The 15,731-nt window shown below is 32.3% G+C and overlaps 1 protein-coding gene across 1 annotated transcript in view; it reads left to right on the top strand.

The window, feature by feature from the left end:
- The window catches only part of GLS (glutaminase), an 80,307-nt gene that overhangs the window by 25,376 nt on the left and 39,200 nt on the right, over positions 1-15,731 (top strand). The window contains 5 exon segments of the mRNA XM_024733670.1: positions 2,724-2,782; positions 10,490-10,522; positions 10,612-10,670; positions 13,847-13,913; positions 14,524-14,574. Of these exon segments, the coding sequence (XP_024589438.1) occupies positions 2,724-2,782; positions 10,490-10,522; positions 10,612-10,670; positions 13,847-13,913; positions 14,524-14,574 (269 nt within the window).

The following is a 15,731-nucleotide window of genomic DNA, read 5'->3' as shown; positions in this document are numbered from 1 at the left end:
CTAAGCTAATATATGTCATTACTTCAGATAGTAGCCTTTATTAATTAGCTTGTGTTATTTCTGTTGTCATAATTCTTTTTAAATTAAAAATTCTAAACTGAACCCTTCAGTTCTTTCCTTCTGACTATGGCAGAGCAGAGCGGAAAAGGAGATTTCCACTTTTAGACTGAGGTTTTATAATGCAGTAAAGCTGGTGTTTTAATCTCTGGTGTATTTCCAAGTGTTCAGATGTCTGGCTTTTAAGCCAAAGTCAGAGTGAGCAGTGCTTACATCTGAAAATTGCTCTGTCATCTGAAAATTGCTCTGTCATGCCATGAAATGCTTTAGTGTTCTTGGAAGATCTTCTTAAATGTAGCATATGTAGTATTTGCTGAATATTTATGATTTACAAAATAGTACAAAATAGTAAATGCCCACGTTTATGTGGTACCATTTGGAATACACACATTAGCTACCTCTTAGGGCCCTAGAGTCTAAACCTGATAACGTCCAAAAAAAAAAAAAATGAAAGGACAGATACATGAATATACACAAATACGAGTATAAACTAATTTAGCACAGCCTGATTTCCATTTTTTTTTTTTTTTGCGGTGCGCGGGCCTCTCACTGTTGTGGCCTCTCCAGTTGCGGGGCCCAGCCACTCCACAGCATGTGGGATCTTCCTGGACCGGGACATGAACCCGTGTCCCCTGCATCAGCAGGCGGACTCTCAACCACTGCGCCACCAGGGAAGCCCTGATTTCCATATTTTGATTTCTGTGTCTGCATTTGGTTTTTCTTTTACATAGATAATACTGGAAATTTTTTGTTTCTTGGCTTCCCTTTTGTTGCGTAGTATTTTTCTGTGACAACTATTACTGTCATTTTGTGTGATCTCAAAGAAAGCAGACTTCCCTTAGCATAATTTGAAATAGGTGAAATCCTGACTGTACTATTTAGATAGTATACCTGTACTGTTTTATTTTAACTTTTAGAACTTGTCATTATCATGAGTAACCGAAAATGTACACTATTTAAAGCCTAGCTAGCTACTAAATCATATTGTTGATCTTATATTGAGGAAAATGGTGTACTGTTAAGTTACCCAATTTTTTGTCATTATTGATTTTTTTAATTAAACATTTTTAACAGTTTTATTGAAATATACTTTACTACATAATTTACTCATTCAAAATGTACAATTTAATGGCTTTTAGTATATTCATAGAGTTGTACAACCATGACCACAGTCGATTTGGGGACACTTTTATCACTCCCAAAAGATACCCTAGGTATTAGAGATATTAGTAGTCAATACCTATTTCTCTTCTACCCATGGAAACTAGTAATCTACTTTCCTTCTCTATGGATTTGCCTGTTCTGGACATTTCATATAAACAGAATCATTATATTTGGTCTTTATGTAAATGGAATCATTATATTTGGTTTTTCTGACTGGCCTGTTTTACTAAGCATAATGTTTTCAAGGTGCTTTCATGTTGTGGCTTATGTCAATACTTCATTTTTTTATTGCTGGATAATATTCCATTGTTTGGATAATAATACCACATTTTGTTTACCCATTCATCATTTGGCAGGATGTTTGGGTTGTGGGTTATTTTTCACTTTTTGACTATTATCAGTAATACTGCTGAGAACATTTGTGTACAAGTTTTTGTGTACACGTTTTTATTTCTCTTCGTTATATACCTGAGAGTGGAATTGCTGGGTCATATAGTAACTCTTCAACAGTTGAAGAATTTCCTTGTTTAGCTGTAGACTCATCTCACGGAAGGTAACTTGCTTAAAATTCAAGGAGACTAATAATGTAGCAATAACTTATGAATTCTGCTAGATGTGTCAAGTTAGATAAGAACTTGTTCCCAAAGAAGTAAATTACTACCACAAACAGATTAGGGATTATGCTTTCAAATAAATGTTTTCAGTGCCCTAAGAGTTTTGTGTTTGGCGTTTGTGCTGTGCTATGAATGACCGTATAATCAGCTGAGATTTGAAATTCTGTTTGTTGTAAGAGTTAGGAGAAGAGGTAGGATTTTGGACGAACTTAAATTTTAAGTAATTTTGTAATTATACAAGAAATACATCCTTATTGTCAGGAAATATAGAAGGCATGCTGAATACAACTTAAATACCCTGTAATCTTTTTATCCTATGTGTATCACCTGTTTTCATTTTCTGCATATGTATATGTATATACATAAACACAAAAATAAAATACTTTTAAAAAGGAAAATTGGGTCCACACCAGATATGCTTTTTCCAAGTTGATTTTTAATAATAATATTATTTGATTGCTTAGTGCTGTGCCAAAGCATTTTTTTAAATTCATTGAAGTATTATGACTTGCTGAGGTATTGGTGCTGTTATTACTCCCAGTTTACAGATGGGAAGATTGAGGCACAGTGAAGTTCAGTTACTTGCCCAGGATCAAATGGCAGAGTTAGGAAATTTGGATGTGCTCTTACAGCACTGTTCACTGTCTTTCTGTACCTGAATCTTTGTTTGCCTGTATAATTATAGCAGGTTCTTAAAAGTGTATTACTGGTTTGATGTGTAACTGACTTTAATGCACTCCTCCACTCTCCACCCCCGACCCCCAAAAAGAACTGTAACAATCAATGGCTTACGTAAAGAAAATAGATGAATGTTCATGGGAAGTACCTGTGCATCACAGAAAATTTTATCAGGTATTTAAAGTAATGCTATTGCTTTTATATTTTCAGATAAACCACACAATCCTATGGTAAATGCTGGAGCAATTGTTGTGACTTCATTAATAAAGGTAAAATGTTGACATTTCCTTTTAATCCAGTAAAAATTTTAAATACTAAGGCATAAAGAGGAATCTTATTTATGTAGAAATGTGAAAATTTTTCTTTTGGTGTTAAATTAATGGTATGGCATAAGGTTAGGATTTTTATTTATTTCAAAATAAATGATGTAATTTCAAGGACAAAATTAAAATAGATGACATAAATTCCAACAGTTACTCTTGACCTGAAGATCTGGCAAAAATTCAAAAGGAAGTCTCTTCTGAACAGTAGTCACAGAAGTTTTTCTTCTTAAAGTTTTAATATTTTTTTTTCTCTTCTTTTTGGCTCTTCTAGAATGAACAGATGTAAACAGAAGTAACAGCGTGTTACTGTTTGATATTTGTCATCAGCATATGTAGGGACAAATGTTCTGGTACTTTGTGTTAAAACAAAGTACATTTACCCTTGACTGTTCTCAAGTCCTTTATACTTTCATAAGCTGTAATCACAATTTTCATTTGAACTTGTTTCATTTGTTTTACTTGAATCATGTAATAACTAAATAAGACTTATTCCAGTTATTAAGTTACATTATTTTCCTACTCTTTGGTTTACATGGTATGTTTTGTTTCTTTTGTTAAGTGTCTAGTTTGCCTTAATAATTGGAAACACTAATGTATTGAAATAAGTATTTGAAAGTGGTTCTATTCTGTGATACTGCTTAGATTTTTAATTTCTAATTATAAGTTTCATTGGTATTCAATTATATTTCATTTGTGTTTGGAACATTTATATACTTTCTTCAGTAAATCTGTGCACATCTATTCCATGCTTGAAAAAAACATAGCTATGTGCCTTTGTAGATGCATTTCTGAAGATGGGATACCCTGGTTACACAAGGAATGTTTGAATATAAATTATACCCTTGGCCCAGTTAATAAAAATTCATCTAATTTGTATGCTAGAAATCCTCTCTTAACTTTAATGAATTTTTTTCTTCATTCATGAGAAAAGCCTTTAAAATAGAAGAGTACTATCTTAAGAATATATATGTTGTTATTTTAGAGCAAATGCTTCATAAGCACTGGCCCACTTAATCCTTGTAACTCTAGTGATGGAGATATTATAGACAAGTATTATTTTTTAATGTAACTAATTTTAGGCTATGCCCACTATAATCTAGTTGTCACTGTTTTACATAAGAGAAAAGTTGTCTGTTTGAGGTGAAAGAAACTACGTGTTTATTATAGAAAATAATATGAATATGTACTAGGCACAGTCATGCCACAACTTACAGTATAACATGGGGTATACACCAGTAAATGGGCCCTTACAATGAAATTCAGTAAATACTGTGATGAGAGAAAAGTCTCATTAATAATTGTTCAGATTTGAACAAATAAGTTAGAGGTAAGGAAAGTTATGATAAAATATGTATTAGTGCTTGATGAGAAAACCACTAGAATGGTTCTGAACCTTTTTTGGGTCTTCCCAGAAAAAATGTTCACATACCATGATTTTATATAAACTGTAGGGAATTCACAGACCCATGGATCTCAGTTTAAGAACTCTTACACTGGAAAAAGATTAACATAGTACACCAATAGTATTTTCAAGAAAGGGACATATGTAAATGATTAATAGAAGTCTTGCTTAACTGCATGCAGTTAAACATCTTTTGTTTAATGATTCATGGGCTTAATATACTACACTGAAATGCTGCATGTGGGAAATGCATGTCTGGTCATATCACATCATGATATGATGTTTAGTCACAAGCCATAAACTATACAATGAGCAACATTAATATGAGTACTTAGAAACAGTTAAAAAAACACACATACACAGCATAAGTGTGGTTACATCCAACTGTGCAAACATTTAACTAAGTTGTCTTGTATTTACAAATTTGATCAGTGTTTTTAAATTTAGAAAAATTGTAAATTTACTGACAGTTGGAAATGAGGCTTTGGGATACGGTTCATATTTAAGGTCAGTTTCTTTGACCTTTTTTGTTTTATTTTTAGAAGTTGTTTCACAAGTTTTGGGGGGTTTTTTTGGTTTGGGTTTTTTTTTTTTTTAATGAAGTTCATCTAAATCTTGAAGGGATAAGCTTGACATACCTCTGTGTAAAACTGACTGTCCCAGAATGTAATACTTTTCTTGGACTTTTTAAAAAAGAATTCAAAACTTTTATAAATAACTATCTGTGATCTCTGCAGATTATATGATCACATAATATTGATGAATTGGTAGTTGAAATTGAAGTAATAAAACTTCAATTACTGAAGGAGTTTTCAAGCTCAGCCTTCTTACTCCTTCTTACTCCTTAAATAGATAAGATGAGGAAACAGACTGGATAGGTTCTAACAGCAGTAGAATTGGGCTTGAGCTAAGTCTCCCAATTTTCTGTTTGCTATTCATTCAAATTCACTCTGCCATTTTTAATGTAGATGTTTGCTATTTCTCTTGATGACATTTTGTCTTTACCTAGCATAGTTATATTGTCCAAAAGGCAGACATTTTATTTTCCTAATTTAACTTTTACAGAAGATACCAGTTATTGGATTAAAAGTAAATCTAATTTTCAGTGAGTGTATACAGTCATTCTTTGGACATTAGTCAGTGCTTGCTATCCATAAGGAACTAGGCTTCTTCTCAAGGAGGTTGTGCTTTGAGTACCCAAAATGTGGCCATTTTACCATGGCTATTAGATGCGAATTCTGTTTTTTAGCTTTTAGCTGATGACCTTAAGGCTATATTTTTCTTTAAAAATTCAGAACTTTATTATGGTGCTATTAAAACATTCCCCTCATGTTATTCCCCCTCCCCACACACAAATTACTAGAATCTTTAGTAAGACTTTATTTCATAATTTTGTAGTATTGATATTTTTCCTTTGTAGGATTGATGGTGGTCCTCAGGAAAATGGGGGAAGAGGCAGAGCAAATGTTCAAAAGGATTAGCAGATTGTGTAAAAAAGGAGAATTTGGACAGAAGGAACCTGTTGCATAAATTCTTAACTACTAAACTTGTAGGAAAACTCCAATATTTAAAATTTTAAACACTATATAGGTAAATGCCTTCATAAAAACAAATGTCATTTTTGTACTTAAAAGGCACATAATTTTAAAAACCATGAAGGTACTATACTTCCCGTCTCTTTCTCTGTGGTAGCTGCTAAACTTAAAGGAATACTTTTTGATGCAGTTGATTTTATTTGATGATGGTAATCTGGTTGCTTGATTTAAAGGAAAGAGTAAAAATAAATTTGAAAGCACAGTTACTCTGGATGAAATAGCAGCATCCTTACATAATTTTTTAATCTCACCTAGTTTCAGTTTAAAAGTTAAGATCTTCTGATAACTTGAGGGCTAGAGTGGAAAAATGAGGACAACATATTATAATTGTCACACTTCTGCTTTTTAATTTTAAAGATAAAGTCACATTGTCTTCTATGTTTGTGTCTATTCTCGTGGTAGTTTCTGGTTTTTGTCATTTGAAGAACTTGATTTTTTTTTAAATCAGAAGTATTTTTGAATTTAAAATATTGGAGGTTTTTTTCCTCTTTTTTAAAATAATAATTTAATCATGCTCCATTAAAAAATCAAGACAAATTTAGTTAATATGTGTGTAATGTTCAGTTTGGTCATGTTAGCAATCACCTGTTACACATGCTTATAAGCCACATTTTTAAGGCAGTTTGTGGCTCTGGGGAGCAATGGATGATGCCTTGAACTTGGTAACATTCATAAGAAAGGATTATATTGGCTTATTATGATTATATCAGTTCTTCATGATTATATCAGGTGATGTGCTTGAGGGTTTTTTTCCTCAAATAAAAGGCGGGTAATTTGTCAACAGAATTCCCTTTTTTGTTACTTTATTTTTAGGGCTAATCTATGAAAATACTAGATTTAGAACATTATTTTTCACCTGTAATATTTATATTAATTCTCACGTATTATTTAGCTTTAAAGCATTTTCTTTGGAGAGAGTAAACCAAATGTTTTGTAAAATCATTTTTAGTTACCTCTTTTTGCCTCTTTCTTCTGTGCCTTTTTCCTCTATGATTTCTAATTTTCAATTTGCTTCTACACCTCCATACTTTATGAATGGAATCAAGTGATTTACTTACAAAATAACTGTGATTAATGCATTGACTTTAAATGAGTCATATTAATATTATATTTATTGGCACATGTCCCTGTTAATAGTGATATTTTCACCTGTGTTGTGATGTATAATACATAATTCAGTTCATGAGTATATTGTATAAACAGGTTATAAAACTACTCCAGTATACTTACTAATTCTTTTAATAGCCAGTGTTAAAACTCAGTGCTTCTTTGTCAAATTTTCATTCATAAAAGTTTTCCTCAAAGGAATGTAAATTCTTTAACTTGGTAGATATGTTTATAGAAAAATAAATTTGTATAATTTTCTAATCTCAAGGTCTGATTACTAACCTTTTCAAACAAACCACATGGTTTGCTTTTTAAAAGTCATGTGGTAAATGGGTTAGAAATTTTGGTAACTGTATTTTGTCCAGTTTATCTTTAAGTTTTCCTACCATACTTAATATAAATTACTGTAATTTTAAGATTAAAATAATGTGATATCTAATAATGTGCAGTGACTTAAAGCTGAAATAAACATATCCCTGGGCATGGGAATATTTTTCCAAGAGATAAAGAGGCATTGATAGTTTTAAGACTATCAGTTTCTAAATCTGTTTCCATAGGTGCCTTTCTTAAAATTAACCTGCCTTTGGTCTAGGTTTCCTCCCATTTTCCAAAAGGTATATACTTCTCGTGTCCTAAATTTCACTGTGGTGCACTGCTTCATGTTGTGAAAACGTCTTGGGCACCACCAAAAGGGAACATTTTGAAATATTGTGGTCATGGTATTGAGGATGTGAATCACTGTAATCACTGTAGTGACTGGGAACAAATCTTATGTACCAGGTTGTTTCCAGATTTTTGGTTTCAACAAAATGGAAAGAGGATCTGATCAAGTTGTTAGTTAATGAGAGCATTAAGTGTAGTTTTTGAGGGTATATTTTACTGTGTGACCTTTGTATGTAATGAGATAAATGTGTAAAGGATTGTGTACATTGCCATAACAAAGTCTTTCCTATTTCCATCTACTCATCTATTATCAGCAGGATTTCTCAACTTGTACATCTGTAAAAATTTAGAATAGTAAGAGAATTTATACTTCTATTCTAGCAATAGAAAATATCCACTGATACATGAAATAATTAAAAATTATTTACTATTTCAAAAAAAGAAAATATTCTAAAGGAACAGTTTTGTAATTACTGTGCAAAGTTATTAGCAAATAAACTTTTTTCCTTTAATTTTGTATGAAAAATTTCAAACATGCACAAAATAAACAGAAAAGTATAACCATCCCCCATCTACCCATTCCTGGCTTCAGTTTTCATAACATCTGTTCCTTCACCCCTCTGTACCTCTCTACTGGAGAAATGATGGTTTTTTTTTTTTTAACAGTTTGTGTTTTTGCTTTGGCAGGGCGGTGCAGGGGCTGGGGGCATTTACTCTAGGTTATTTGGTATGTGTATGTGTGTTTTTTTCTAACATCTTTGCACATAAACTTTATAATGTAAATTTTTCATAATTAAAATAATGTGACATCTGATAATGATTACTAAATCCCACATATCCCTGGGGAACGTGAAATCTTTCCAAGAGATTACAGGGGGGAATATATTTTATTGACTTCAATTAAATGCTCTTTCTAGGTAGATAATAAGAAGAAACATTAATCCTTTTACATTTAAATTGGGAAGTTTTGAGTAGAGACTTTCTTGAGTCAACACAGTCATTCAAATATTTTATTTTGTCTATTTACATAATCTGCCAGGACATTTCAGGTAGCTTACCCAAAATGTTATATAATGATAGACATTGATAAATACCAGTTGTTTCTTTAAAATAGCATAGAAGTAAAATCTAATTGTACTTTAATTTAGTATGCTGCAAAGTAGACCAAGAATGTGACCATAGTCAAGAGTTGAGACAGTATTTGTTTTTTTAAAAATTAAACATGACAGCTAAACAAAGAAAATTTGTATTAGTTTTATAGGGTACAGTTTAGGTCAGAGAATGAAAGTTCAAATATAACTTGTTTATTTTACATTGATTAATTGTATAACCAGTAATTATCCATGTGACATCCCAATGCAAATGCTGACATCCTTTTCCAAAAGAGTTGTTTTTTTGTGCTTTTTCAAAGGTTAAAAAGGTTTTTGTGGTTTAAATGTTGTTACATATTTTACAGCATTAGGATCTATGGAATATTTTGACAACTGCAACAGTTCAATGAAGTTGGTAATTTCTTCTTTTAATTATTTTTCATTGAACAGCTTTGGAGTTACATTTCTACATTTTGATTTCTGGTGTATTATAAAGAAAGAAAACTTAAAAATATGTCAAAGGACGCTTTAGAGAAAATACATAGATAGTGATTACTATATGGTTGTAGCTAAATTATTCTTAACTTGTTTAAACTTTGTGAATGCCTGATTTTGATGAAATAGTGTGGTGTTCTTTCCAGCTACTGATTGTGTATGTCATTGCACATTCTTTCTCAGATAAGTTGATTTGTAGGGTTTCACAGATTATCAGCCACATCCTAATCCACTTGTAAAGTGGATAATGAACCTGGCTTTATTCAATTAAATAATACTCTGGTACAAGTCCCCCCCCACACCAAATAAAATTTTAAAGTGTATTGTTTTGGGTTTTTGAGGGTAAAGTTAAAAATTTTCGTTTTTACAATTTTAGTTGTCAAATTACTTCATTTTAAACTTGTTTTAAAAATTAGAGATGTATTGTTTCTTTTGGGTGCATATCACCAATTAATACGTTTGATTTCAGATCTACAACTTACTGCTTTGTAAACTTCGCCGAGGTAAAATGAAACCATTTGGCTACTTGAACTGATCTACATTACATAGGTTTTTCCTATTGACATTTGCAGTAGCTAACATGTCAGAAATAGAAGTGATGAAACAATACATCTTCCATACTCTGAATTGGCATAATGCTAAATACAAATGTAGCTAATTTTTTTAGACTATGAAATATAATTTTTTTAGTTCAAGTATTGTTGTAACAAGTGAGATATTAAAGGTAGAGCTTTCTCTACATTAGTAAAATGTATCCAGAATGTTTACATATACTAGAATTGTAAAAGATAGCTTTGCAACATAACTCATTTTCTAACTCTAATACTGGTTTAAGTTTATTTTAGAAATATAAGTAGATTGTTCTTAATTGAAAACCATAATTTATATATACCTAATTCTTTGCTAAGGGTAAAACTTTATTTTAAGTTTTTTTAAAATGTGAAATTAAATAAATAACATACATTGTAGCAGATTATGTGGTGTTATGAAGGATAAGGGGGTTTGAGGAGCTTATATTTAAACTTTTCTGTAACTTTGAGTTGGGAAAAGTTATACTTAAAATAAAGCATTCCCTTTGTAATTCAGATCCATTCTCAACATATGGGTGTTAATGTAAGAACATATAAAAAAGCTTATGTAAATATTGAATTACCTTAGAAGTATTTCCTAGATTTAAAAGTACTAATGTGCAGTATGTTAATTATAATGATAGCAGTTTGGAATTTTGATATTATATTCACTTAAAGCTTAACTGGGGTGGGGCCCTATATTAACATATTTATGTCTCATTTCTTTGCAGCAAGGAGTGAATAATGCTGAAAAATTTGACTATGTAAGTACAATATAGAATTCAGTTTTCATGCTACATTCTTTATATTTGTTCTTTGATTACTAAAAATACTTTCTAATTTTGGTTTATAGGTAATGCAATTTTTGAATAAGATGGCTGGTAATGAGTATGTTGGATTCAGTAATGCAACGTGAGTCTGATTTATGATTTAGGTTTTTGTGATAGGTTAGATCTCTTGAAATTAATTTTTAAAATCTACATTATAGAATTTTATTTTAAATACTGTTTTGTGACTCCATGTATGTATACTTCAGTGAATAAATAATTAGAATTTGATCGTTAGAGAGAAATGTATGATTTCTAAATTACCTGAGGGAGGACACTGAAAATGCTTTAACTAGTTTTGATAAACTTCTTGTGGTAAATCATGGAATTAGAAGAAACCCTAAGTTTACCTTAAGTGACTGGCACTTTCTCAGTTTTCTCTTTGTCTATAAATACTGTCTTACCTCTCATAATCTCTCTGTGCCTGGCTAACTTGATTTTTACCCCGACTTTTTATTTTGAAATTTGCAAATCTACAGAAAAGTTCAAAGACAAAATATGAAAATCTGATATCTTTCACTTATATTTTCTGATTAATATTGTGTCTCATTTGCTTTTTCTCAACCTGTCTCTCTCTTTAGATGGACAGTTTAAAATAAGTGTGTATCTCTACATACATATACATGTACGTATGTGTAAATATAAATGTATGTGGGGTTTTTTTTTCCAGAACTGTTTGAAATTAAGTTGTAGACCTCATGCTACTTCACGCTTAAATTACTCAGCATGTGTGTGCTAAGAATAAGCACATTCTCCTTTATAATCACAATGCCAGCAACACATTTATTAAGAACATTAACATTAATTTTAAAATACGATATTAATCAATATATAAATGTCCTCAACTGTCCTGTAAATGCCTTTTATGGCCTTTATTTTTTTCAGGAACAAATCAGTGTCATGCATAACTTTTGTTATGTCTTTTTAAAATAGAACAGTCCCCCTACCCTAGACCCTTTTTAAAATTTTACTAACTGGCTTTTTTCGAAGAGTACCAACCATTTGTCTTATAGAACAGGAATTAACTTTTTCTGTGAAGGACCAGATAGTAATATTTTGTACTTGGGGGCCATATGGTCTCTGTTGCAACTATTCAATTCCACTGTTGCAGTAGGAAAGCAAGCAATAAACACTATGAGGCTGTGTTCCAGAAAACTTTATTTATAAAAGCATGGGCCACATTAGGCCCATGGGCTGTAGTAGACATTCCTTATTTTGAATAGGTCTGATTGTTTCCTTGTGATTAGATAAAGCTTAAGCAGTTTTGGGATGCTTAAGCTTTATCTAATCACAAGGAAATGTGATGAGGCATGATCATACCTCTCCTTCCATTCCTAAACTAGGTGATGCTTTGTATTTCGTCTGCCTTACCAGCTTTTATTCATCAGCTTAAGGATCTTTTCCAGGAAGTTTTTTATGAATCTCATCTCACCTTCCTTCTGTGCTCTATTACCATATTTTATTGAACTTATTCTGTGATTCTATGTCTCTTTTTGCCTCGTCATCACCATTAGACTCTGACTTCCTTAAGACCTGGATAGAGTATCTTCGAATTCATTTCTGTATTCCTGTTATCTATTGGATAGTAAGTACTGAACACAATGTTTGATGAACAGAACTATGTGGTAGGCACTGTGATCATTGCTGAATTGTTAGTACTTTATCTATACTATATTGATTTTTTTTTTAAGTATGACAAGTTGACAAGTTCATTTCCAAGAACTTTTCCATATCCAACATTTTTTTCCCGACCATAGAAATACGAAAATGTGCAGTTAGAAGGAGCTGTCCACCCCTGATCAGTAATAAGAAGAGTGTCACGCACAGTTCCTCTTTCAGCAGCAGCCTTCTGAACTCTTTTTTTTAATTTAATTTATTTTTGGCTGTGTTGGGTCTTTGTTGCTGCGCGCAGGCTTTCTCTAGTTGCGGTGAGCAGGGGCTACTCTTTGTTCCAGTGCGTAGGCTTCTCACTGTGGTGGCTTCTCTTGTTGTGGAGCACGGGCTCTAGGCACGTGGGCTTCAGTAGTTGTGGCTCACGGGCCCTAGAGCACAGCCTCAGTAATTGTGGCGCATGGGCTTAGTTGCTCTGCGGCATGTGGGATCTTCCTGGACCAGGGCTCAAACCCATGTCCCCTGCATTGGTAGGTGGATTCTTAACCACTGGGCCACCAGGGAAGTCCCCCTTCTGAACTCTTACAGGTTGAGCTCTCAAATGTACCACAGATAAAATCTGTCTAAATCAAAACTCATTCTCTTCCTTACTAAACTGCTTGTTGCCCTAAGGATCCCAATGTCAGTTGATATTGCCATCCTTTCTGTAGACTACGTTAGAAATCTAGACTTTGTACCAAACTTTACCCTGTTTCTCCTCTTTCCTATTAGGTCGGAAGACTTGTCCACTGATCTCATGTTTGATCATACCTCTCCTTACATTCCTATCATCACTACCTAAGTTAAGGCTTCCTATAGCTCTCATTACAGTAGTCTTCTAATATCATTCATCCTTTCTTTTTCCCTTTTCCCAAACTGATGTTAGAGTTATCCTTCTAAAATGTAGATCTGATAAGGTAACTTGTTTGAAAGCCTTCAAGCTTTCATTTTGAAGGTAATCAGTAGCCATTACATTTTTTAGCATTTATCAGTCTTGATAATTTGGTCCTAGTCTCCTTTGTTGGTTTGGTATTTCTCCACTCTTCTCCATGAAACTGTTTTCCGAGATACATCAGAATATTTGCCATGCTTTAATGAAGTCCTGTCTTTTATAACTTTGTTCATGCTGTATAATATTTGCCACTTCCTCGGCTTCCCCCAGAAATTTATTAATCCAGCAAATGCTGTAAGGTCCATTTCATGTCTCTCTCTCTCAGTGAAATTTCCATAGATTCTCTCAGTTGGAATTGACTATTTAGTGTACTTTGGTGGGGAGTCAGAAGAGTCTGTAATTAATAGTAAATTTTAACAGTTGAATATTTGATAATTTAAAAATTAGCTTCTTTATTCACAAAATACGAAGACTAGAAAGGACCTAGTTCATTTCAGTCCTTTTACAGCTGAGAAAATTAAGGCAGAAAGAATTGTTACTTAAATGACTTGCCCAAGGCCACATAGCTAACCTGTTGACAGAACTGGGACTGGAACCCAGCAGCCTTGACTCTTAGGTCAGTGTTCTTTATACTGCACTTTGCTATACAAATTAACCTACAGAACAATCATGCTTTTACAGAAAGTAAATAAATGGAGCAAATGTTTTTTTTCTTTTAGGTTTCAGTCTGAAAGAGAAAGTGGAGATCGAAATTTTGCAATAGGATATTACTTAAAAGAAAAAAAGGTTTTTAAATTCTGTTTCTATTTCAAATTATTATTTTATTTATTAAATAAACAATTTTATTAAAATACATGAAGTATAATAAAACTCAACAATAGCTTTTAAGCAACTATCTATGACTATGGTGCAGAGGTTTTTGCAAAACACTCTTGAGTTAATACTATCAAAGTGTTAATATTCAAGCAATTTGTATTTGGTAATATTCAAATATTTGACTAGTTATAGTAATGCAAATTTTGTGTAAGGATTGGCCCATTTTTCAAAAGCATAACGCTTGACTATTGCTGGTTACACTTGATTTTTAAATTTAAGGCACGTGGGCTTAAATTTTAAGTGGCTGGTCTAGTAACTTGGTTCATGAATTATGAATCAGTTTATCATTGCCAGCCCAGTTAAACTGGTATCTAGAAATCTAGATAATTACGTCGTGTAATTTTGATTTATTGTTCCTCATTATTTCATGTTTGCACCCTTTTATAGGTTGTGTGCTATTTTGTTCTCAATTAGAATGAAACGTGTGTATATTTTAAATTTAATCTCCATGTATCTTTTACTTGTGTGCATTTTTTTTTCCCGTGTGCCTATATTTTTAATTGCCTTTCTATTTTTTCAGTGTTTTCCAGAAGGTACAGACATGGTTGGTATATTAGACTTCTATTTCCAGGTAATTTATTTTAACTGTATGAATTATGTACATAAATGGGTGTGTCACATTTTGCAGAATATAGATGTCTCTGAAATCTTGGCTTTAGTCAGAGAGAAAATAACATTTCCCATTGACTTTTGAAAAAATGTCCTTGTTAAAGGCAGTCTCGTGTCTGTATCTCCTAAAAAGTGATGTCTCAGAATGTAACAGGGAAATGTTTTTTTCTATAAAAATATTATATTTAAGAAGCATGAAAAATAATGTACAGCTCCAGCTATTGGCTTCTCTTTATTATAAACCGAGCTCTGTTTTCTTAGTTTTAAAATTTTGTTTGAAGGAGTTACTTGTTTCTTTATCAGAAGGTTCATATTCAACATTCTAAAGTGGCATTTTCTCAGTTTGTTTAGTTCATTTCTACAATGTCACATAATGGATTTTCCAATTAGTTAGAGTAGCCTTCCATATTCATGGGGGAGGTGTCCATTTACATAATCTTCTGTGGTATAGAACTCAAGATAGCCTTCCTGGACATCCCTCTCTTCCCCCCATATTTTCAATTCAGTTCATTCTTACAGATTTAATGCCATTGGTGCTTCTGATGAGTTTGTAATGTGAAGCTATGTAGTAACATTAATTACTGTTAATTTCTGTTTTACTTTACATTGCCTGCCTTTACTTTTTAAGGTAACCTTTTAGTAATCGTAAAGAATATATAAGGAAAGCTGGTAACAAGTAGATTTTGATGGAAGTCCAGGTCACAGTTTGTCACTTGCCCATTGTGAAGAACTATGAATTGGGAATCCAGACTATCAATAGAAAATCAGTCTAAGCTGGCTAGTTTTAGCCATGTGACTTAGTTTCAATTACTGAACCCTGGTTTCATTATCTGTAGCATATGCTTGACCTAACTTCCTGCATTACATTGGACAAGTACATGAGATGTATGTGAAATTCCTTTGAAACTATAAAATGTTATATGAAATACAGTGTCATATTTACTTTTTATCCAGTGTCCCTTATTTTTTCCCTAGCCTATATGGATTTCTTCCATATGTTAATGTTTCTTTTCCTTTGGTACATGTATTTAACTTTGGCTGTCATAGCTTAGGTGCTACTAATCTACTGTGAAATTTCTATACTTCAGGGCAAAAATCAAGAGACAGCCATAGAAAACT

Source organism: Neophocaena asiaeorientalis, unplaced genomic scaffold, assembly GCF_003031525.2.
Source record: "Neophocaena asiaeorientalis asiaeorientalis breed wild unplaced genomic scaffold, Neophocaena_asiaeorientalis_V1.1 scaffold24, whole genome shotgun sequence".
Classification (NCBI taxonomy): domain Eukaryota; kingdom Metazoa; phylum Chordata; class Mammalia; order Artiodactyla; family Phocoenidae; genus Neophocaena; species Neophocaena asiaeorientalis.
Note: the sequence above shows the minus strand (reverse complement) of the source record. Positions and strands in the feature narration are given on the sequence as shown.